Source organism: Artemia sp. Qi Xiang Cuo, chromosome 14, assembly GCF_049724085.1.
Source record: "Artemia sp. Qi Xiang Cuo chromosome 14, ASM4972408v1, whole genome shotgun sequence".
In the NCBI taxonomy this organism is placed as follows: domain Eukaryota; kingdom Metazoa; phylum Arthropoda; class Branchiopoda; order Anostraca; family Artemiidae; genus Artemia; species Artemia sp. Qi Xiang Cuo.
This window is the reverse complement of record NC_142807.1, coordinates 64,475,830-64,501,155: the sequence shown is the minus strand read 5'-3', so window position 1 is coordinate 64,501,155 and position 25,326 is coordinate 64,475,830. Positions and strand designations below refer to the sequence as shown.

General features: G+C 34.8%; 1 protein-coding gene across 1 annotated transcript in view; it reads right to left on the bottom strand.

Annotated features, from left to right (window-relative positions):
• The window catches only part of FANCI (Fanconi anemia complementation group I), a 164,382-nt gene that overhangs the window by 91,123 nt on the left and 47,933 nt on the right, over nucleotides 1-25,326 (bottom strand). The window contains exons 5-6 of the mRNA XM_089099801.1: nucleotides 5,857-5,993; nucleotides 1,586-1,812 (exon numbers count right to left, since the gene is read on the bottom strand). Coding sequence (XP_088955927.1) covers nucleotides 1,586-1,812; nucleotides 5,857-5,993 — 364 coding nt within the window. The remainder of the gene's footprint in view (nucleotides 1-1,585; nucleotides 1,813-5,856; nucleotides 5,994-25,326) is intronic.

The window sequence follows — 25,326 nt, the reverse complement described above, 5'->3', positions numbered from 1 at the left end:
CCCGGGGCAAATCTTATTTAGCCCCCCCCCCCCCCCCGAAGTATACCACAAATTTTTCAGGCCAATTTTTTACAAAATTTGCATTTACTAACAAATTATTTTCAATTTATTAATTAAACAAATATTTCATTAATTATTTTCATTTATTAACAGCGCCCTATCCTTCATTTTAATAAAAATAAAATTTCAAAAATTACAAAATCTTTATAACCGTTATTGTTTATTTGAATGATTATTTATTTGAAATTTTGTGCCCCTAAAATTTCTAGCCCGGGGCAAGTACCCCCTCCTTCCCTCCCCTAAAACCACCTCCACATCTGAATCACTAAAAATTAACACTTACAATCATAGGTCAGTTATAGAAAAAAGACTGCCTTCTGTATTCTGTACCGAATTGCTTTTAGTGCAATGATTGAACAAAATAACTAATAGAATACATATCTGACGTGTTTAAATTACAGCCAGATTTAGTGCAATGACGGAAGGAAAATTTTATTTATAGACCCAGATTTCAAAAGCAGACTTGGATGAACCAATTCAACTTCCAGCCAACAGTAAAAAAAAAAAAAATGTTTGCATAAGCCTCGTCTTCTTGAACCACGTGACCTATGATTATGTCTACCATAAAATGTAAATGAACACAGACGGCAAATAGTAAATCTAAGTGGATTCGATACCTTAAACATCATTTTGTGAGCCTCAACGTCGGCTGACTGTCTGGAAGGCAAAGTGTCCATTAGCGAATTATCTCAGGGAACTACGTATCATTGAAACCTATTGAGAATTTGTGATTTGATTGAAAATACAGTGAAATTCTGTCAGTAAAGTTTTCATTCAAAGCGGGTCGCACCATTGAAAAAACATTTTTAGGGACAACCCTTTCCTGAATTTTAGTAAGATAACCCTTCTCCGTTTGATCGAAAAAAACAAAATTTACACTTTTTAATTATATAAGTTTCTCTAAAACTAAATATATCTGTCTCCAACACAAAACAAGAGAAGTTACAAGGTTTTTCTTGGATTTTTCAGGGTAAGTAGATGTCAGCTTTGGTTTTCTGTCGCTTATTTGGATCGCTTATCTAAGCTCTACAAGTATTGGCAAGACCGTTCAATCAATCCTAAATAGTTTGACCACGCAAACTAAAAAAGTTTATAATGGACGAGATAGGGCTATATAGGGGTATACGAGATAGGGGTATAAGAAAAATCGAATCACTTTAAATAAAAAAATATGCATATATTGATTTCAATTATAATATTCATAAGGAGTGGTTTTCACCAAAGCTAGTATTTAACCGTTTTGAAGGTTGTTGATTACCAATCCAATGATAGACCTAATATTTCAATCTAACTCTGAAATCACAGTGCACCTACTCGTACCAAAATTACTTTTACCATGTTTTGTACTATTAAATACTATTACCCCCTATTATTACTAACAATTATTAGCCAACATTATTGCCAATAATATACAGAAATATTGTGTTAATTAAAAACAGAAAGATATTCAATTTTTACCCTTAGTTTTTCCATGACGAGTTATAATAAATATGCTTAAACAAGTGTATATGTTAGCTTCGCCTACCTACGTACTGATCTGAATCAGTCCTTTGGACAAGAAGATTAGCCAAAGTACAAAAAATTGAAGGAAGTATTTCGGGAGTTTTCCTGGCAGTTTTGGCCAATAGTCTTGCTCCAAGAGTGTGAACTTTGGTTTCAGTTAGGAACTTTTGACCTTTCGGCTGTTGATAGTCCAGCAAAGCAAATCCTAGAGCTTCCATGCCCACCAAAAGTGCGTCTTTTTCTTGAAAGCTAAATAAAGATATTGTAATAAATAAAAACGCAGTAGTGTAATAAAATTTCGCGCAATTTATTTTTAATTTAAATTTATTAAATTAATTAAATTAATTTATTAAGTTATATTTATTTATTAATTTATTTATTACTATTAATAAATTTATTACTATTAATAATATTTATTTATTATTATTTATATATATAATAAATTATATTATTTATATATAATAAATTATATTGTATTATTATTAATAAATTATATTATATTATAATTATTAATATTATTTATTAATATAATTTATTTAATAATTTAGTAAATTATATTAAATTATATAATATTAAATTTATTAAATTAATTTAAATTTTAAATTTATTAACATCCAAAAGGTAACGTTTCAACCTAATCTTGAACTGGCTAGCATTTGCCGCCAGCCCTTTACCCTCCGGGGGAGAATTCCACACTTGGTTCCACGAAATGCGGAAACAAAGATCCTTGTTGAGTGCTCCGAGCCTCAGAAGCCACAACCATGCCACAACCTGATACTAACGTTACACACCTCACAACCGCACAAGCCACAGCCTGAAGCAAAATGTCAACAATAAAAGTAGTGACATCCTGAATCAAACTAAAGACTGCGTTCCGTTGGAAAACCATGTAAATTATGACGTAAATGAAAGAATGATCAAATACCACAAATTATTAACGCTTACGCAGATATCTCACTCCCAGCAAAATACATGAACTGAGGTGTTCCTCAATTTCATTGGGTATTTAACATAACTCGTCCGCCCACGAAATTTCGCGCAATGTCATTGAATCGGATAACGCTCCTCCCACGCTTGGATTGGATAATACACCTTCCACGTAATGTCATTGGCTATCGTCAAACTTAGGACGGTAAATCATCTGATCGGATTGCTTTCGAGGTTTGCAATAAGAAGTGAGATATTTGATTGAGCCTAATAGGTAATTTATGTAAGAACTACAAAAAGAAGAATTCACTATCTAAAAACTGTATCAGTGCAAAAGATCCCCCCCCCCGCCCCCAAAATGACCAAAGTAAGTAATATCACAATAGGTATTGATTATGAATAGGATTTTTAAGAAACTTATTCAAAATCCATATTAAATTTATCAAAAATATATAGGCCTATTTTTAATAAATCTGTATTTACTAAAAATATAAATCTATATATAAAACCAGTTAATAACGACATGAATATTGGCTATAAATGGTCGAAGGCATCATTGTCAAGCCAGGTAGTACGACTCTATATGGAGATTATCTGTTTTGTAGAATGCTTCAATGCGAATAGGTACCTTCCTGAAGTCTTCATTAGCATACAGCTTCAAAAGACAATAATACGGCCTTCATCGCTCAATGCAATCTTGAAAACAAAAGAGTAAAGATTGCCTACCCGGACAAAATTCTGGCTATGGAGTAAAAACAGAATTTAGATAACAATTCCTAGTGAATTTGGCAGGCAGATTTCCACGAACAGTATGATATTCAGAATCTCGAGTGGCTACTTAAGTTAAACTAAATCGTTGAACAGTCACTCAAAACCACTTGATGCCGCGTCATTGAAGTTTGAAATCATAGGAAAGTCGTGTGAGCCCTTTAGGTCTGCGTACCCTACCTCTTCCTCACAGCTTTGAGTCCCAAATTTTTCTCTTCACTTTAAATATTTAGTTTCATGTTCACTGGCAAAAAAGCCTGGAATTTAAGTTTCTGATCCCATTTTCTGGTATTTACTCAGGCAACCTTTGTTTCCCTAAACCTTAAATTGACTTGACTTTGACTTATGTCTCCTGCCGGGCGCTGCTCAGCGTAGAGAGTGACGTCTGCCTCCTCCACCCACTTCGGTCCATGGCAAGCGTTTGCACATCGCTCAACCTGATATTTGCCATCGTCAGAAACTCGGACAGGCTGTCAGACCATCGTTTCTTCGGTCGGCCACGAGGTCGCTTCCAACCGGCTTTGACAGGGTCGAAGTCATGAATCGTTTTCGCAGGTATGTGTGGAGGCATTCGATGTAGGTGTCCGAACCATCGTAGTGTTCGCTCGGCTGCTTGGGTCGAAAACCAAGACTGCTTGGTGAGCTGCAGCAGCTTCTCATTGCTGACGAAGTCGAACCATCGTAGACCTTCGATCCTCCTCAGGCTCTTCGAATGAAAGACATCAATTGCCTTGAGGGTTGCGCCTGAAGCTTGCCACGTCTCTACTCCATAGAGCATTACAGATCCGACGAGGGCGTTGAAAATCCGCAGCTTCGTTGTGCGACTGATGTTTGGTTTTCGCCAGAGGTGACGGTTCAGTCTGCCCATGGCAGAAGACGCGTTGGATATTCTCGCTTGTAGTTCTAAAAGAAGTGAGCCATCTGAAGAAATTATGGAGCTCAGGTATGTGAACCTTTGGACAACTTCGATGGTAGTGGTGTTATCCAGGCTAACTGAAGGATTGGCAGCAGGGGAAGATGGATCTATGGGCATAATTTTCGTTTTAGTCCAGTTTATCTGCAGTCCTACTTTTGCAGCCTCTTCTCGTAGGATTCGAAGCGCTTCCAGCAACTGCTCCATGGAGTCCGCCAGAATGGCCAAGTCATCGGTAAAATCAGCATCTGTAATGAAACGATCTCCAAACTTGAGTCCAAAGCTGAGACGTGAAGCAGTCCTTGTCATAACGTAGTCTATGATGACATTGAAGAGCTCTGCGGCCACTGCACATCCTTGGCGCACTCCTGTCGTGATTTTGAAGAACGGGCTGCGCCGGCTGTTACCTTGAACACAGCTCTCCGTCCCATGGTGTAGAGCTTTGAAGAGTCTGCAGTATTTCTCAGGGAGGCCTGTCGATTCTAGAATCCGCCAAAGAGCTTCTCGGTCCGCTGAGTCGAACGCAGCACGAAAGTCGACGAAGGTAAAAAAAAAAAGCTTTTTTCGGAACTCCGTGGCTTTTTCTATGATTTGTCGGATCGTAAAAATCTGCCCGATGGTTGAACGGTCCGACATGAAACCAGCTTACTCCGGTCGCCGGATTTTACGAATGATATTTCGACCTTCGAATTTATAAACCTTAAATTCAACCTCAAAAACCTCAAATTTGTGAAAAGGTGGCAGACTTTTTGGATTCGGAATCAACACATACTGTTTGCTCGATTCGCAAAAGAATCATTTGCATAGCAATTTGTTTGAGATTGACCCCTTGTTTCCCACGTTTCCACTCACTCAACCTTTCTCTTCTTCAGAGCTTTGAGCCCCAAACAATTCCCCTCGAATTCAAATATTTACTTTGATCTTCATCAGCTATAAAAGGTAGAATGTCATATTTGTCACATTTAGAACTTGAGCGGCAGACTTTTCAGATTCGGAATCAACGCATATTTTTGGTCAGTTTGAAAAAGAATCATTAGTATAACAATTTTTGAAGACCCCTTTTTTCAATCGTTTCTTTTCCCTTAACGTTACTCTTCCTCAGCTTTGAGCCCCAAACAAATCCCCAGAGAGCTTTCATTTTCATCAGCCAAAAAAGCGTAGAAATGACATATTTGATAACATTTGTTAGTATTTACTCAATCAACATTTTTTGTCTCAACCTCACATTCAACCTAAGAAAAACTGAAATTTTTGAGACCTTGAACAGCAGACTTTTCGAAATTAACCCATATTTTCTTGTCGGTTAGTGAAAGAATCATTAGCATAGCAATTTGTTTGAGGTTAAACCCTTTTTTCACGCGTTTCCTCTCCTTTAACCTCACTCTTCCTCAGATTTGATCACATTTGCTGGTGTTCACTCAGTCAATATTTTTTTGCTTCAACATCTAACTCAACCTAAAAAAAACTCAACCTTGTGAAAGAACTATAGCAGAAAAGTTTCTGGATTCGGAATCAGAACATACTTTTTGGTCGTTCAGTGAACGAATTATTTGTATACAAATTTGTTGTGGGTTAACACCTTTTTTTTCACAGGTCTCCTAGACAATTTGCCGATTTTTTCCATTAACTGCTCTGTGATATTGATGGACTAAGCAAATGACCAACAACAAACAGAATAAACTCACCATTCATCGGTTAGTTTTGAAAGCAGACTCTTGATGTCCACAGTTTCCGGAAGAATGGCAGAGAGCCAGGCTGATTGCTGCTTTAGCTGTTCATTGTACACCTGACGGACAATCAGCAATTTCAAAGTATCTATAAGCTGAAAGAAAAACATACATTTCAAGAATATTGTGAGCAGCATCTAGGGTAGTGGTGGGGAAACTGCGACCCACGGCACTCATATGACGCTCAAAGGTCTTGACCGTGGTCATCAATGATTTTTAAAAACTTGCAAATTTTACATTTGAGTTTTGATCCATAAGCATATGAAAAGGGAAAACATTTTAAAGTACGAGATTCCTTTATTGATCAATTCACAAAACAAAAAATAAAATTAAACAATAGCCACTACTAGAAGGTCAAATAGCCTGTGTGTAGTGACTCAATTAATTAATTAATTCACAAAATCAATAACATATAAATAACTATACTAAAAAAAGAAGCGAAATTAAAAGAAGAAGAAAGAAAAAGAAAGAGAGAGAAAAAAGAAAAGACTAAACCCTTACAAAGGACCTGCTCAAAGCCTGTATCCCAACCAAGTAGGAACTTTTGACCTGTGATTTAAATGGAGAAACTGATTCAAAGCCCCTAATGTTGTCCGGGAGAATATTCCAGAGGGTTACACTTACGTGAGGAAACCAGTGGCGGATCAGGGGGGGGGGAGGGGAGCGCTCGACCCCCCTAGCGTACTCTAAAGTAGTGTAATTTACTTAATTAACCCAAGTTTGCGTTAATTAAACTTGCTCCTAACGTAATTTTATCGGATCAACCTATTTTGCGCTCCCCCCCCCCCAAAAAAAAAAATCCTGGATCCGCCCCTGGACGAAACACATGAGCTGATCCCACTGTATTTCTCTTCTCATACAATAGTTCATCCGCATTCCTAGTATGATAAGAATGATAATCAGAATTAATAGACAAAATATCCAAAAACAAGCTGGCGAAACACCATTTAAACATTGGTATACCAGTGTTAATAACTGGTGATCCCGTTACTGACCAACATTCAAAATTTTAAAATGGGAATAACAAACAAGTGTTTCACTAAAATTAGCACATTTCCCCCAAAAGACAAACTGCTTTATTCTGAATCGTCTGGATACTTCTATAATTAGCATAAAAATTGCTTGCCCAAAGAGCACACCCATATACAATATAAGGTTGGATAATCGTACCATAAAAAATCTTTAAAACTGAGACCAGGAAAAAATTAAGAAAAGGACGAAGTAAATCTAGGCCTCTTGCTGCCTTGGACGAAATAACTGCATTATGTTTATTGCAATTCAAATTGCAACCAACGAAAGATCCCAAATATCTTGTGTCAAAATTTGATTCATAATAGTACCACCGAAGCAAATACTATCCAAAGAATTTATCATAACACCGGTACGGCTAAAAATCATATAATTAGTTTTACTAACACTAATACTTAAAAAATGGGACTAGTAAATGTATTCAGGTACTGCAGATGTCATTGCGTGAACTACCGAGATCTAGAAGGTTCGACTCTGCAATTGTTATTGCTGTGTCGTCTGCAAATACTGTAAGAATTATAACAGGAGGATAAAATCTTAACGTATCAACATATACTAGAAATAAAAGTGGTCCCAAAACAGATCCTTGTGGAACTCCACAACTTACTATTATGCTGTTTAGCTTACTTGTGAGCTAAACGGCATAATAGTAAAATATTGTACTGGCATGTTAATAAATTGAGAGGGAGTAGTCAATCCAGACTTGGTCCAGTTAAAGATAGGACTGGGGTCGAAATTAGTGATAAGGAAAAAGTAAACAGAGATGGGCCGAACATTTTGAGAATTTGCTTAACCGAGATAGAGTTGCAGGAAAAAACATAGAGGAAAATGAAAAAGTTTGTGATACCTTGGATGTGAAGGAAGATTTGTTTTGTGAGGAGGAATTAGCAACAGTACTAAAAGGATTAAAGAATAATAAGGCCCCAGGTGCTGATAGGGTGGTAAACGAGTTTCTTAAATATGGTGGCTCTGAGGTTAGACATAAGTTACTGAAGATTATGAAATGATTCTTGAAAAAGGGGAAGTACCAAATGATTTCAGGAGAATCTTAATTAAAGCAGAATACATGAGAGTTGACGAGTACGACCTGGGCGATTATTTTGGGATGACTCTGCTCTCTCTAGGCGTTAAATTACTTAGTATTAAGATGATTTGTAAACTATGTGATGCGATTAACCACTCTATAAAAGAATAGCACTGCGGCTTTAGAAAAAGTAGAGAATGTGTCGACCAAATTTTCACTCTTAGGCTAATAATTGAGAAGTGCCTTAGTTTTCAAACACCTTTGGTCCTCAGTTTTATAGATTATGAGCAAGCGTCCGATTCTGTTGATAGAAGAGCGTTAGTAAAGGTTTTATCCTTGTATGGTATACCAGACAAATACATTAAAGTGATTAGTGCTATGTACGAGAATAACACTGCAACGGTTAAGGTAGGAAATGAGGTTAGCAGCTGGTTTTGTTTTAAATCAGGATTTAAGCAGGGTTGAGTTCTATCCCCCTTTATATGGCTTATTTTGATGGACTTTGTTTTAAGGAGCACAGGAAAGGCAATGGGAGACCACGGAATCAAATGGGAAGCAAAAAGTCTCCTGGACTTGGATTATGCTGATGATTTAAGCATCCTAGATGAAAGTGTGAACAAAATGAATGAAGTTTTAGAGGTTTTGCGAGTTCAGGGTGCTAGAATTAGTTTGAAAATTAATGTTAGGAAGACTAAGTCACTAAGTCTAGGAATAAGTGAAGATGGAAAGGCGACGTTGGGTAATGAAAAGATTGATCAGGTGGGCAGCTTCACTTACCTTGGTAGTATTGTTAGTAAAGATGGTGGGAGCAGTGAAAATGTTAAAAATAGAATAGCCAAGGCTCAGGTTTTTTTTTTTTCACAGTTAAAAAAAGTCTGGAAGAACAGGAAGATAAGCATGCAAACCAAGATTAGAATATTAGAAGCTACAGTGATGACAGTGGTCAAATATGGCTCTGAAGCATGGATGCTCTAAAAAGCGGATGAGGAATTGCTAGATGTTTTCCAGAGAAACTGCTTAAGGATTGTTCTGGGTACCCGGCTGACTGACCATATTTCAAACAATAGGCTATATGAAAAATGTGGTTCAATACAGCTCTCTAGGGCTATAATGAAAGAAAGGTTGAGGTGGCTAAGGCACGTTGTGCGGATGAAGGATGACAGATTGCCGAAGATTGTTCTTTTCGGCCAACCATCTAGGGCTAAACGGATAGCGGGTCGTCCCCGTCTAGGGTGGGAGGACGTCATAAAGAAAGATTTAAAGGAAATGGGAACTTCGTGGGCGGGTGTAAAAAGGGAGGCTTTGAATAGATTGGGGTGGAGGAGGAGCATGCGTAGCTGTGTTGGACTCAGGCGGCTTGGTGCTGGGGTGAGTTGTTGGTAATAGTAGTTGTAGTAGTGTCATTGATCGTAGCCCGCATTGATCTTCCATGCAAATAGGATCTAAACCACTGACGAGAATTATCCCTGATATCCAAATCACTAAGTCTACGCAGCAATAATTCAAAATCAACCGTAGCGAAAGCCTTTTTAAAGTCAATAAAAATTGTTAACAGAATTTTTCCACTTTCAAATGCAATGTTCATATTATCAACCAAATGATGCATTGCATGACTTGTTGATTGGCCCTTTCTAAATCCAAACTGATTATTGCATAGTAACCCCAAGGACTCAAGATATCTATATGGTCGCCCATGCATAGTTTTCTCAAAAATTTTGAAAATAAAGGTGGGATTGATATTGGTCTCCAATTAGTCATCTTTTGCTTTTTTCCACCCTTGTGCAGTGGTATGACTCATGCCTGCTTTAGAGCATCTGGAAATTGGCCTTTCTACATTGAAAGATTATTAAAAATAAAATAGATGGTAATAAATAACATACAACAGCTTTAAAAGCTTTAAGACTTGGGTCATATATCCCGGCAGAATCCGAATTAATTTTCTAATAACCTTTTCAAGTTCCAGCGTAGTACAGAGCTCGATAACCATTGCGCTTCCAGACCTTATTTCATCAATGAAGCCTTCACTCACACTCGCCTCACTAGACTGAGCAATATCACTTTTAATTAAAGTCCCAATCTTTGAAAAATATTTACAAAATTTATCAGCGGTATGCTTCTGTTCAACCACTCGTTTTCAATTCCCTAAAATTTCATCAATTTTACAATTTTGACGTTCACCCTTCAATTTTGACGTTCACCCTTCAATAGCATTTTCACTAAACTTTTCAGAATAATAATTTCTGACAGTAGATCTCCTCAGAGAATTCACCAAGTTCCTTGCTCGCTTGAATCTTCTTGCATATGGATTCTAATACGCAAGTCTTCTTGCGTATTAGAATCCAGATACAAACGGTAAAGCTTCTTTCTTTTTTCAATATTTTCTATTATTGCAGCATTAATCCATGGTTTTCTAGGCTATTTTTTCCTTTTTATAGGGCAACAAGAATCATAAACCGGTAAAAGCACATTTAAAAACTTATCGAAAGCGACTGAAACATCTTCCTTGTCTTCTAAAACTTGATCCCATGATATACAACTAATAGCCTCTTGAAATCTTCTTGAATTTTAATCAGCGTTTGTGCAAGATACACCTACACCGGTCAAAAATTTTCTTTGATAATATATTAAAACCCATTCGGTTCAAAAAATGGCAAAGAGAGTATGCCAGGAATGCAGATTAAGAGTTACTATTAACTCTATTCAGTGCAGTAGCTGTGAGTTTTACTTCCATGAACATTGCTCCGGTATAGAAAGTTCCAAGTGGTCAAGAAATTGGCTTTGCCTAGATTGTACTACAAAAGAAGATACTAATGACAAGGTAGTAGCTTTTGATGACTCTTTGCGTTGTTCCCCCAGACCCTGTCTACTCTTAAGACACTTCCACGTCACCCATCGGGAGGTGACCTAGTCAGCATTTTGAAGGAAGTGAGGTCATCACCCTTATCGTCTCTCAAATCAATTCCTTGCCAAACCAATGACATACCCCAGGACACTCCCCCTCATCAACGTACGATGTGTCCTGCCAAACCAATTTCGTTTCAAAAACAACTGATTTCAGTTGTCAAACCCCTGACTAAGCTACAGTATTCAAGACCTGTGCTTCCTGCCTGTCCGACAACTTAAAAAACGTTCCTACTGCACTTAAAACAAGACATCTCCTCCCCCCAATGCAGCAGTTATTATCATTGATTAGCGAACTTGAAAACGTTATCAAACAGTTCGTGGTAACGAACTGTAAGTAAGGAGCGACCCGGCTCAATGGTAACCGAAACTTGAAAAAACGGAATTTTGATACCAATAGATACATCAAAAGAATCGAATTTTAATTCTGATTTCAAATATATAAGTTTCACCAAGTTTAATCTTACCCATCAAAAGTTACGCGCCTGAGAAAATTTGGCTGATTTTCGAAAAAAGAAGGAAAGATCCCCTAAAAGTAATAGAACCTTAATGAAAATCACACCATCATATTCAGCGTATTAGAGAACCCTACTGTAGAGTTTTCCAGCTCCTATCTACAAAAATGTGGAATTTTCCATTTTTTGCCAGAAGAAAGATCACGGATGCGTGTTTATTTATTTTTTTTTCTTTTCCCCAGGGGTAATCGGGTCAATACGATGGTCCTAGAATATCGTAGTAGGGCTCATTGGAACGGAAATTAAAAGTTCTAGTGCCCTTTTTAAGTGACCAAAAAAAAATGGAGGGCAACTAGGCCCCCTCCCACGCTCATTTTTTTCTCAAATTCATCCAAATAAAATTTTGAGATGTACATTTTGTTCAGCATGGTCGAAAATCTAATAAATATGTCTTTTAGGATGACTAAATCCCCCACAGATCCCAAAGGAAGGGCTGCAAGTTATGAACTTTGCCCATTGCTTACATATTGTATTGGTTATTGGGAAGTATACAGACATTTTCAGGAAGAATTTTTTTTCTGGTGGGGGGGGGGGGCTGGAGGAGGGGGTTACTCGGGAGAATCATTCCATGGAGGATGTTTCTTTGGGGTAAGGGACATTTCTATGAAGGGGGCGCCGGATTTCCCAGCAATATTTAAAAAACGATCAGAAGATTTAAAAAAAAACAAGTTTTTTCAACTGAAAGTAAGGAGCAACATTAAAACTTAAAATGAACAGAAATTATTACGTATATGAGGGGGTTCACCCACTAGTCAATACCTCGCTCTTTACGCTAAAGGTTTTTTTTAGTGCTTTCAAAATAGCTATCTATTCTAATTAAACGGCCTTTGTGATTCAAGGGTGTGTGAATAAAAATTTTTTTTAACTTTTAAAGTGAAGAGCGTGGTTTTGACTAAGGGGAGAACTCCCTCATATACGTAATAACATATACATAATAATAAAAAAAAAAAAAAAAAAAAAAAAACAAGCGATACGGCTCAATAGCAATCGAAACTTTTAAAAGCGGAATTTTGATGTCAATAAATGTGTCGATAGAATGGGCTTATAATGCTTATTATTAATATGTACATTTTATTAAGTTTAGTATTACTCATCAAAGGCTACGAGCCTGAGAAAAGTTACCTGATTTTTGAAAGAGGGGGGAGGGGGGAATCCCCTAAATGTGAAAGAATTTTAATGAAAATCACACCGTCAGATTCAGCGTATCAGAAAACCCTATTACATAGGTTTCAAGCTCATATCTGCAAAAATCTGCAACTTTGTATTTTTTGCCAGAAGAAAAATATACGAATACAGAAGTTCGTTACGTAAGTTAATTTGTAAATTACGTCAGAACCAAATTTCAAGACAGCCATTTAGCAAAACAAAAGTAAATTTTTTATGCAAATTTTGTTTACTTATTCAATGACGGTGAGCCAAAATAAAAGCTGCATTAACTAAAAAAAGATCAGAAATTAAAAAAAAAAACAAGTTTGTTAAACTGAAAGTAAGGAGCGACATTAAAACTTAAAACGAACACAAATTATTCCGTATATGAAAGGGGCTGTCCCCTCCACAACCCCTCTATCTTTACGATAAAGTTAGACTCTTACTCCAAAATTTATTTTTTAAAACAATTAAAAAACATTAGCGTAAAGAGCGCAGCGTTGAGGAGGGGACAGCCCCTTTCATATACGGAATAATTTCTGTTTGTTTTAAGTGTTAATGTCGCTCCTTACTTTCAGTTTAAAAAACTTGTTTTTTTTATTTAATTATAGAAATGTCCACTGTAAAAGTCTCACTGTAAAAGTCTAAAACCTACTGCGTCATTGGCGCTTTACTGAAAACCAATTTTATGGCAAATATTCTCTTTTGTACTTAATATTGAAAATAAACATTAAAATTATATTAAAATTTTGAACTGATGAGCTTTCAGCGATTAATATCATTGTACATCAAATATTCAGTTTAATTTATTAGCTCTTTTTTAAGTTGTTAAAGAAGAATTTAGTTTCCCTACAAACAAGTGTTTGGATACTGCCTCCTCTCCTAACTGTAGATAAAAACCAAAAGCCTACTGCGTCATTGGCGCTTAACTAAAAACGGGTTATATTACAAATATTTTCTTTTCCAGTTCTTGCAGCATTGAAAATAAAAATAAATTATAGTCAAATAAATTCTTGAACTGATGGACCTTTCAATAATTAATATGATTATTCATCAAATATTCAATTTAATGTTGTTTATGCTTTCCAAGACTGTTCAAGACCCATATAGTTTTCAGTAAAGTGCCAATGACGCAGTAAGTTCTAGACTTTTACAGTGAGAGAAGGAGGTCATTCCCAAACTCTTGTTTGTGGTGATATTTATTCGATTCAAGCTTGATTTGCATATTCAATTTAAGTTTCACTCGTTTTTAAATTTATTTATTAATTTACATTAATATCTATTGTAAGTTTGTTTGCATTGATTGTTTAGTTAATTTCTGTTCGTTTTAAGTTTCATTAATGCTTCAATTGGAAAATATTTTTTTTTCGTTTTAAGCGTGATATTCATATTCAATCTAATCATTACTTGCTTTAAGATCTATTTATTCATTTATATTATTACTTGTTGTATGTTTTTGTTATGATTGTTTATTTAATTTCTGTTCGTTTTGGATTTCATTTATTCTTTAATAGTAATTTCTGGTCGTTTTGAGTTTGAATTTTAAAAGTTATTTTTATATACTGAGATTAAGTTTAAAATGGCCTTTTACTTTTCTTTGAAAAACTTATTTTTCGGAAAGTTTTTTTAATTAATTTTTGTTCGTTTTTGAATGCAAAAAATTTCAAGTTTTTAAAAATTCCTGATTTCAAAATCAAACTTAAAAAAAAAAAATCAAATATTCATCAAAGTAACAAAACTGACATCAAAGTAACAATACCAAAGTGAAAAAATCGGCTTGTGTCAACCTTGGGGCTTTTATTATGTGATGTTTAAACTATTTTTTAACAGAATTGCTGTCTCAAAATTTTTATCGGATGGGTCTGGGGAAAAAGGGCGTGGAGGGATTAGATTAATCTTCGGTCTTTTTTGACTCCTTAAAAGTGAACTAGAACTTTCTAATTTCAATCAAATGAGCCCTCTCTGAAGTTTATACAAGCATCCCTTCTATAATAACCATATATATCCCCAGAGTATAACTTACAACGCCTGTCCCTGGGCACTGGGGGGTTGTGTCGACCCTGGAGTTTTAATATCTGATTGTTGAACTATTTTTAGCAAAATGGTCACCTGAAATTTTTATCGGATGGGGTTATCCATCCGATACACCCAAAGGTGTGGAGGGCGGGAGGAGCTTGTTGCCCTCTGATCTTTTTTCACTCTGAGAAAATGAACTACAACTTTTAATTTCCATTCAAATGAACCCTCTCTGAAGTTTATACAAGCATACCTTCCATAAGAACCATATATGCCCCCAGAGCAATACTTACAACGCCTGCTCCGGCCCAGGGGGGTTGTGTCGAAGCAGAAGTTTTTCTTATCTGATCTTTGAACTATTTTTAACAAAATGACTACCTCAAATTTTTATCAGATGTATTTGGGGGAAAAGGGCTTGGGGTGGGGGGAGATGCCCTCTGATCACTTTTGACTCTTAAAAAGAGCACTAGAACTCTCGATTTCCAATCGAATGAGCCCCCTTTGAAGTTTATACGACGACCCCTTCTATATGAAGTGCCTCTGGGAAAAAAATAAATGGAGTGTGGGGGAAGGCTAGCTGCCCTCCAATCTTTTTTGAATCTTAAAAAGTGAATTACAACTATCAATTTCCAATAAAAAGAGCCCTATAGGAATTTTATACGAGCATCCCTTCCATAACAACCATATCTACTCCCAGAGCATAACTTAAAACGCCTACCCCCGGGCCCTGGGGGGCTGTGTCAACACTAGATTTTTTTGTTATTAGAACTTTGAACTATTTTTGACAAAATGTCTATCTCAAAATTTTTATCTGATGCATTTAGGGCGAGGAGGAGGGGGGGCTAGTTGCCCTTCGATCTCTTTTGACTCTTAAACATTGAACCAGAATTTTCAATTTCCAATCAAATGAACCCTCTCTGAAGTTTCTACAAGTATCCCTTTCATAAGAACTATATATGCCCCTAGAGTATTACTCATAATTCCTGCCTCTAGGCCCTGGCGAGCTGCGTCGACACAGGCATTTTTCTTATCTGACCTTTTAACTATTCTTAATGATATGATTCTAATAAAAATTTTATCAGATGTGTTTGGGAATTAAAGGGTGTGTGTGGGAGGGGGGGACTAGTTGCCCTCGGATATCTTTTTACTCTTACAAATTGAACTAGAACTTTCAATTTCCAATCAAATGATCCCTCTTTGAAGTTAATACGAGCATCCCTTCCATAAGAACCATATATGCCCCCAGGGCATAACTTACAACGCCTGCCCCTGGGCCCTGGTGGGTTGTGTCAACACCGGAATTTTTGTATTATGATCTTTGAAGTATTTTTAACAAAACAACTATCTTAAAATTTTTATTGGATGCTTTTGGGGGGGGGGGGCAAGCTGGTTACCCTCCAATATCTTTTGACGCTTAAAAGTGAACTAGAACTTTCAATTTCCAATCAAATAAGCCCTCTGAAGTTTATACGAGCATTCCTTCCATAAGAAACATATATGCCCCAAGGGCATAATTTATAATCCTTGCTCCTGAAGACTGTGGGGGGAATGTCCAGCTCAAACATATAACTTCCAGAAATTACAACTACGTTGAACAAAATGGCTACATCAAAATTTTGATTGGATGTCTTTGGGGAAATGGTGGGCGTGGAAGGGGTACCAGTTACCTTAGAATCACTTCGACTATTAACAAGAAAACTAGTCATTTAAATTTTCAATCGAATGAGCCCTTTCTGAAGTTTCTACGACAACGTTGTCTAAACAAAACCTTATATGCTTCCAGGGCATAACTTACAACCCTTGCCCAGAGGACTGTGGGGGAGTTGTCATCATTAAAGACCTAATTTCCAGAACTTAAAACTACGTTTAATAAAATGGCTGTCTCAAAATTTTGATTGGATATGTTTGGGGAAAAGGTGGGCGTGAGAGGGGGGGGGGGGTTAGTTGCCCTCAAATCACTTTCGACTACTAAAAAGGGCACTAGCCCTTTGACTTTCCAATCAAATGAGTTTTTTTTGAAGCTTCTACGACAACGCCTTTTATAAAAACCTTATATACCCCCAGGGTATAACTTAAAACCCTTGCCTTGAGGGTTGTGGGGGAGTGTCCTCCTCAAAAACATATTTTCTATCTGGAAATCAACTACGCTGAACAAAATGGCTATCTCAAAATTTTGATTATAGGGAGATGATCAGATCAAGGTACAATCACAACATCACAAACGCATTCAGAAGTCAAACTTCCCGGCATAAAAAAAAAATTATCAATTGAAGTTGCTGAATGATCAGCTATTTTAGTTGGAATTCCAGCTTTGGGAAAATAATTAGACGAAACCATCGACTTAAAAAAAAAAAAAAAAATCAAGATGCACCCCATTAAGATGTAATAGGTTAAAATTAAAACCACCCTCATAAATATAATCTAAATTAATCGCTCTTATTCGTGACATAAAACATTCAAAAGTCTCAAAGAACTCCTCAAAGTCTCAAAAAACATAATAAAAGGGGGTACTTGTTGTATACCAGTAAGTTATAAACGCTTGCAACATTTTAACACTTTTGCCTTGCATCGTCTATTATAGAACTCCGACGATCAACTCTTCAATGATCAAATTTATAAGTAAATCACATATCCATTTAAAGGCATGGCATGCGTAATGTACTAGTGATGCTGTTGCTATTGGTTAGTTGAAACAGAAGAGGGTGTGGTCTCACCATAAAGTCTGATAAGCGAACTAGCTTACCTGTCGCGCGTTGCTGCGATCCTACAGGAAATTCAAGTTACAGAAAATTCAAGGAGAGTTTCCCCTACTAGAAGAATCCCCCGTGTTAATATTATAAGTGTAATTAATTTAAAAGAATTCGTTAAATTCGTTAAAAAAACTTAAATTTGTTTTTTTTTGTGTAGGTGGTATGTAAATTACTGCTTTTAGGATTTAATCTAACCACAACATTCAGTGGAACTCTGGTAATCACAAAAAAGAAAAATATCATAAATCACATATTACATATCACAATCACAAATATCGCTGTTTCTTCCGTAAAATTGCGGCTTTATCAGCTTCAGATTATACGAAGGACAAAATACCAATCTGGCCTAGTTCTCATGGTAGATTTAAGTAATCTCCGTTTCTCTATATAATTTGATTGACATTTGGAGTCTAGTGATATAAAATTGCATGAAAGAAATAATATTATCCTACGAAAAATGTCGTAAAGAGAATTTCGATATAACATATACTTTAGCATGAACATAAAAATACCATAGACGAATGAAAACTTGTAATAATTATCTAAGTCTAATTTGCTATTGACATTAAATTCATATCTTTTTGAAATACTGAATTTCACCTTTTAAAATACTGAATACATTTATTTTTTGATTTTTTGAATTACCCTTTGAAAATGCCTTTTTTAAAATTTTTAATCTTACCTTTTTGAAATACTGAATTTTACCTGGGTAGATTAGCGTATGTTTCAAAAGTAAATAATCAATTTCGAGTTATTTTTCATCAGGATCGTCATTTTAAGTCGCTTAAGAAATTTATGGAAAGAATTAAGGTGTCACATCTGACAAATCTAACGAGACAAATAATTCAAAAAATTCCAATGAGACAAATAGGTTTGACAAACATTCATAATGACATCTTATGATTATTATACTCCACCTGTAGTGCCTGTCAGGCCCACATTTATTTTTATTATGAAGGGTATAAAACTATGGAAAAATTTGGAAAATGAAACGAAGAAGATAGAAAATTTTAGTGATTTGAAAGGAAAATTAAATAAAAATTGTTAAGTAAGTATGAATTTTAGTTTTGTTTGTTTTGGAGGAGATTCGATTTGATTTAAATTAAGTTGTAATTATTTGTTGGTTGGTAAGTGTGACCCCACCGTAAAGACATGGTATGTGGTCACTGCCCCCCGTATTATTATTATTTTATATTTTTTTATTTATTTATTTTTTCTTATTTTTTCCTTCTTTCTTATTAAGGAATTTGAATTTGAATGATGTTATATGAATGTGTATTTTACCCGATTCATCCCGTGTCAACTGTTTGGTTTTGGATGAATCATATTAATTTTTGTATGTAAGTTGTTGTTGTTAAATAAATATATTACGTCATATTGATTCTTTATATAAATTCGAATTAAATTGCTTAAATTTAGATTAAGTCACAGAGGCTAGTCTTAAAAAGTGAAATGCCCATGGTCACCATACATTTCATCAAGTCAATTACGTTGGCAACATATAAAACTAAAACTTTCATCACAACCATTAAGCTTCTTTGAATATTTGAATAGGGGAGCCTGTTGCTACAGCAATTGATCGACCAGTCAGTTACAATACAACTATTTTTGAGCCTGGTTACTCAATATTTATATTATTTTCTCCGGATGTAGTTTTAGTATCATGTCATTAAAGTTGCTCATGAATTTCTGCTCATTGAATGTTTTCTCATCATATGATTTTTTGCCCGTATTTACTTGATTGAACATTGAATTCCTTATTGCTTTCAAACTTGTTAAAAACCGATAAGGATTTACTACGATTTATTTTTAAATTCTCAGGTGAACTCTAGCCATTTCATAGCTCTGGCCTCTCCTCATATCGAGTTAATCTTTCGACTTTTACTAAAGAACTCTTAATAATTAATTCTCATACCTTTTGCTTTGTCATAATATAAATACTGTAATCTTAACTATAGTTAAGTTAACTATAGTTAACTATAGTTAACTATAGTTATAGTTAACTATAGTTAAGTATAGACAAGAGGGCGTTCTTAAGGAAAATTCATCATCTATATAATGATTGCTTATAATACTGCAGGTACTATTGACTAAAGTTCGTTCTTTAATGTAAATAACAAAATAAACCTGATTAAAAACAGGAAAAATCCTACTGCTTTTTCTTCTTTGAAATAGTAAAAGATGAACCTTAAACAATCAGGTAGCTAACTAAGTCCAATGCATGCAACTGTTTGTTATTCCAATGATCGTCTTTTAATGTAACTCTCTATTATGATGATTAAATATCTACAATTATGACGTCATTCATCAATCTAGAAAAATTCATCATCTATTGATGAATAGATGAATATGACGAATTGACGAATATGATGAATATGACGTCATTCATCAATCTTTGAAAATTCATCATCTATATAATGATTGCTTATAATACTGCAGTTACTATTGACTAAAGTTCGTTCTTTAATGTAAATTCCCTTGATGTTCAAGCCAAGGGACAGAAAGTCTCCTATACAGGTATTTCGGAGAAGGCGGTTCTAATGGTGTACTTTTTGTTTTGATTTTACTCTTTTCTTAGGAGCTATGGGTTTTTATATTTCTTAACATTGGACGTGATCTTCTCTTACTAGGTTGCTAGCTACCGCTGCAACCCGGATTTGATTTATAAATTAGATTACAGCTAAAGCTGCAATCATGATACTATAATCACTCCACATATTAACTTTAAATAAAATTTTACCAGCCTATAATATAGTTAAGTTGCCTAAGCAAGCTAGTATAGGCAAGAGTTCGTTCTTTATTGTAATATGGGTTGTAAGTTTGTTCTTTACTGTAATGGTTTGTTCTCTACTAGGTTTCAGCCATCTGTACAGCCATGATACTGATGGAAATTAAATAATCCCTATTTTTGTATCAGTTAACATGGGCTAGGTGTCGTTCTTTATTGTAAAATCAATAAAACTATATCATTACTGCATCATTAACTAGTATAGGCTTATTTAGTATAGGAAAGAGTTCGTTCTTTATTATATTTTAAATAAACTTTTCTGATATTTCAGGATGTTAGCTTTATTTTTTATGTAGTAAAGTTTTCTATTAGTAGATATTTGGATTGCTCTATTTTGATATTTTTTTTGGTTATTCTTTCTTTTTTTCCACTCGCGTGAGACCATATTTTTTCAATGTTTAAAATTATTAAGTACACAAAATCCCGTGTCGAGTATCTAAAACCTAGCATAAAACAAAACTAATTTTAAAATTTTCAGGTATTTCTCTTGTTTGAATTACAAAATTAGTATTATTGGTTAGACACACTAAATATTTTTGCATTTTACATACTAAGTTTAGCGATTCTGGACTGAAAACTAAAATAATTGCAATTATGAGACAATAATATGGAGATATGTACTTTACGGGTTACAAACCAAAAAAAATTTGGTTCCAGGATACAATAATAAATTTGAACTGAGATGAAAAAAATTTTTCTTCCAGGAGACAAAAAGCAAAACTAATTTTAGAATTTTCATGTATTTTTGTTGTTTAAATTAAAAAATTACTATTACTGATTAGGCATCATAAATATTTTTGCAGTTTACATAATAATTTTAGCGATTAAGCCAAAAAAGAAAATTTTGGTTCCAGGAGTTTCGGTTACTATTGAGACAAGTAGCTATTATTACTATAGAGTTCATTACCATGAACTGTTTTATTGCTTCAAAATTCAAATATCTTTGAAAAGACTGCAGTATGAAAATACATCAAAAATGCAATTTTTTTGACAAAATTGATTCTACTTTAAAAAGTATTTTATTTTTAAATACAAAAGTGACTAGATGTTGCAATTTCCTTTAAAATGAGCTATTATACAGCTCTCTATGATTGTCCAGTGCCCAGCTAGCTGAGGAGAAAAATCAAGCGGAAAGAAAAAAATATCCCGTTTGTGGAGAATAACGTGGTAAAAGTCTATTTTCTTGATTTTCAAGCCAATATATTTTCTTTGTTATTCAAGCCAAAGGGCGGTAAGTTTCCTTTATAGAGGATTCGGACAAGGCGGTTCTAATGGTGTACTTTTTGTTTTGATCTGACTCTTTTTTTAGGAGTTGGGGGGTTTTATATTTCTTAACATTGGAGGTGATCGTCTCTTACTAGGTTGCTAGCTACCGCTGCAACCCGGACAACGCCATACCTAATTTAGTATAGGCAAGAGGTCGTTCTTTATTATAAACAGGAAAAAGCCTACGGCTTTTTCTTCTTTGAAATAGTAAGAGACGAACCTCAAACGATCAAGTAGCTAACTAAGTCCAATGCATGCAATAACTTTTTATTCCAATGATCGTCTTTTAATGTAACATATCAGTTACTATGGGAGAGAGATCGTTCTTTACTGTAATTGCTCCTTAGACACCATAAATATTTGTGCAATTTACATAAAAGCTTTAGAGATTCTAAACTAAAAACTAAATGATCTTAGAGTTTTTGATTTTTCTATAGCATCATATCCAGTGACAGCTTCATACAAAGGTGGCCTGATAGCAAAACACATCGAAGAGTTTAAGTTTTAGTTTAGAGTTTTAATTTAGAGTATTATGGCGTTTATAATGGCATTATAACGTCATAGTTATGTGAGGCAGCGTGGTCGAGCGGTTTAAGGGGCTGGTGTTAGCCACTCTTCAATTCGGAGGCATGGGTTTGAATCCTACCGCTGACAGTATTTTTTACCAAAGCTAATTATAATCTTGTTTTAGTTACTATGAACTGAAGTTCGTTCTTTACTATAACAACCCGGATTAACTATAGTGAAGTTGCGTATGCAAGTTAGTATAGGGAAGAGTTTGATCTTTATTATAATATCTTCGAACATTTGAACCTTTTATAATTTATAATGATGTTTAGTATAGGGAAGAGTTCGTTCTTTATTATAATTGGTTCCAGGAGTTTCGGTTACTATTGAGACAAGTAGCTATTATTACTATAGAGTTCATTACATGGACTGTTTTATTGCTTCAAAATTCAAATATCTTTGAAAAGACTGCAGTATGAAAATACATCAAAAATGCAATTTTTTTGACAAAATTGATTCTACTTTAAAAAGTATTTTATTTTTAAATACAAAAGTGACTAGATGTTGCAATTTCCTTTAAAATGAGCTATTATACAGCTCTCTATGATTTTCCAGTGCCCAGCTAGCTGAGCAGAAAGAAAAAGCGGAAAGAAAAAAATATCCCGTTTGTGGAGAATAACGTGGTAAAAGTCAATTTTCTTGATTTTCAAGCCAATATATTTTCTTTGTTATTCAAGCCAAAGGGAGGTAAGTTTCCTTTATAGAGGATTCGGACAAGGCGGTTCTAATGGTGTACTTTTTGTTTTGATCTGACTCTTTTTTTAGGAGTTGGGGGGTTTTATATTTCTTGACATTGGAGGTGATCGTCTCTTACTAGGTTGCTAGCTACCGCTGCAACCCGGATGTATGCAATGGTTGGTCATTCCAATGATCGTCTTTTAATGTAACTACCACTAGAACCCCGATTATGTAATACCGCTACAACCCTGATAGCAAAACGGAAAATATTACAAACAGGAAAAAGCCTACGGTTTTTTCTTCTTTGAAATCGTAAGAGACGAACCTCAAACGATCAAGTAGCTAACTAAGTCTAATGAATGTAATAATTTTTTATTCCAATTATCTTCTTTCAATGTAATAATTTACAAACACCATTTATGATGAGCTATATTGGTCCTCTATGTAACTACCCTTTGAACCTTATATTCTTAAGGAACATAATTAAAATTTCTTAAAGTAGTAAAAATAATTTGTTTTAGTTACAAAAGATTTTTAACCCCATTAATTTAATTTAAAATGAGCCATTGAACAACTCTCTATGGTGTTCCAGTGCCATACTATCTGTTGAATTACTAACCTATACTATAATTAAGTGGCGTCTAAAATTTAGTATAGGCAAGAGGTCGTTCATTATTATAAAACATTTTATAGATCACTGTGAATATATGGAGGCATAATTGTTCTTTACTTAGTTTCAGCTTTAATTCGATGATCCAGACTTTATGTACTAACTACATCCAAAGACTATGACGTCATTGTTTAATATTGTATATAAAAAATTAAGTTTTTCGTAACAAAAATTAATTAAAAAAAAAATTAAGTACAAATAGCGCTAGATCTAGAGATTTCCTTTAAAATGAGCCATTGAAAAACTCTCTACGATGTTCCAGTGCCAAGCTATCTGTGGAAAAGAAAGAAAAAAATATCCCGTTTGTGGAGAATAACGTGGTTAAAGTCAATTTTCTTGATTTTCAAGCCAATATATTTTCTTTGTTATTCAAGCCAAAGGGCGGTAAGTTTCCTTTATAGAGGATTCGGACAAGGCGGTTCTAATGGTGTACTTTTTGTTTTGATCTGACTCTTTTTTTAGGAGTTGGGGGGTTTTATATTTCTTAACATTGGAGGTGATCGTCTCTTACTAGGTTGCTAGCTACCGCTGCAACCCGGATTTGACTTTCCTTATATACTAATTATGACGTCACTCTATTCACGTCATAGCTCTAATATAAAACTATGATGACGTTCATTATTTATCTAGTAGGGTTTCAGACAAGGTATTTCTAATGATGTACTTTTGTTTTGATCTGACTCTATTTTTAGGAGTTTTGGGTTTTTATATTTCTTAGCATTGGACTGATCGTCTCTTACTAGGTTGCTAGCTACTGCTGCAACCCAAATTCACATATATATTTATTTATGAGAGGCAGCCTGGCCGAGTGGTCCAAGGCACTGGTGTTAGCCACCAGTCTCTTCAGAGGCGTGGGTTCAATTCTTACCGCTGGTATACGATTATGTTTGAAAGACTGCAGTGGGAAAAGACATCAAAATGCAGTTTTTGGTGATAAAATTTATTCTCTTTTAGAAATAATTTATTTTAGTTACTATAGATTTTTAACCCAATTAATTTCCTTTAAAATGAGCTATTGAACAACCCTCTACGATGTTCCAGTGCCAAGCTATCTCTGGATACAAAAAAAGAAAAAAAAAGAAAAAAAAAGAAAAAAATATCCCGTTTAGGCAGAATGTTGTAGTAGCTGCCACTTTTCTTGATTTTCAAGCCAATATATTTCCCTTGCTGTTCAAGCCAAGGGACAGAAATTTTACTATGCAGGGGTTTCGGACAAGGCGGTTCTAATGGTGTACTTTTTGTTTTGATCTGACTCTTTTTTTTAAGAACTATGGGTTTTTATGTTTCTTAACATTGGACGTGATCGTCTCTTACTAGGTTGCTAGCTACCGCTTCAACCCGGATAACAAAATAAACCTGATTACAAACAGGAAAAATCCTACTGCTTTTTCTTCTTTGAAATAGTAAAAGATGAACCTTAAACAATCAGGTAGCTAACTAAGTCAAATGCATGCAACTGTTTGTTATTCCAATGATCGTCTTTTAATGTAACTCTCTATTATGATGATTAAATATCTACAATTATGACGTCATTCATAAATCTTGAAAAATTCATTATCTATTGATGAATAGATGAATATGACGAATTGACGAATATGATGAATATGACGTCATTCATCAATCTTTGAAAATTCATCATCTATATAATGATTGCTTATAATACTGCAGTTACTATTGACTAAAGTTCGTTCTTTAATGTAAAACAACCTCGCAGAAAATTTAATTTTTTCATTATAGCTTTTGTCACCCCAGTATCTACCCATTATACTGGTAGCAACTTTTTTCTTATGCTTGTTTCGGTAATCTATATCGTTATCATACCGTTCCTTGCTCTTTTGTTTGGCTGTCTCAATTTTCCCTTCTCGATACCCCTGATCCGTAAGATACCTCTGTTTTGCTCTGTCATATTTCATTTTCTTAAATCCTGGATCGCAAGACATCTTAGTAGCAATACTTACGCGTGCTCGAGCTTTATTGGGTTCGGTGGCATTTTTATCTCTTTTAAATAAACTTTTTTGATATTTCAGGATGTTAGCTTTTTTTTTGTGTAGTAAAGTTTTTTATTAGTAGAAATTTGG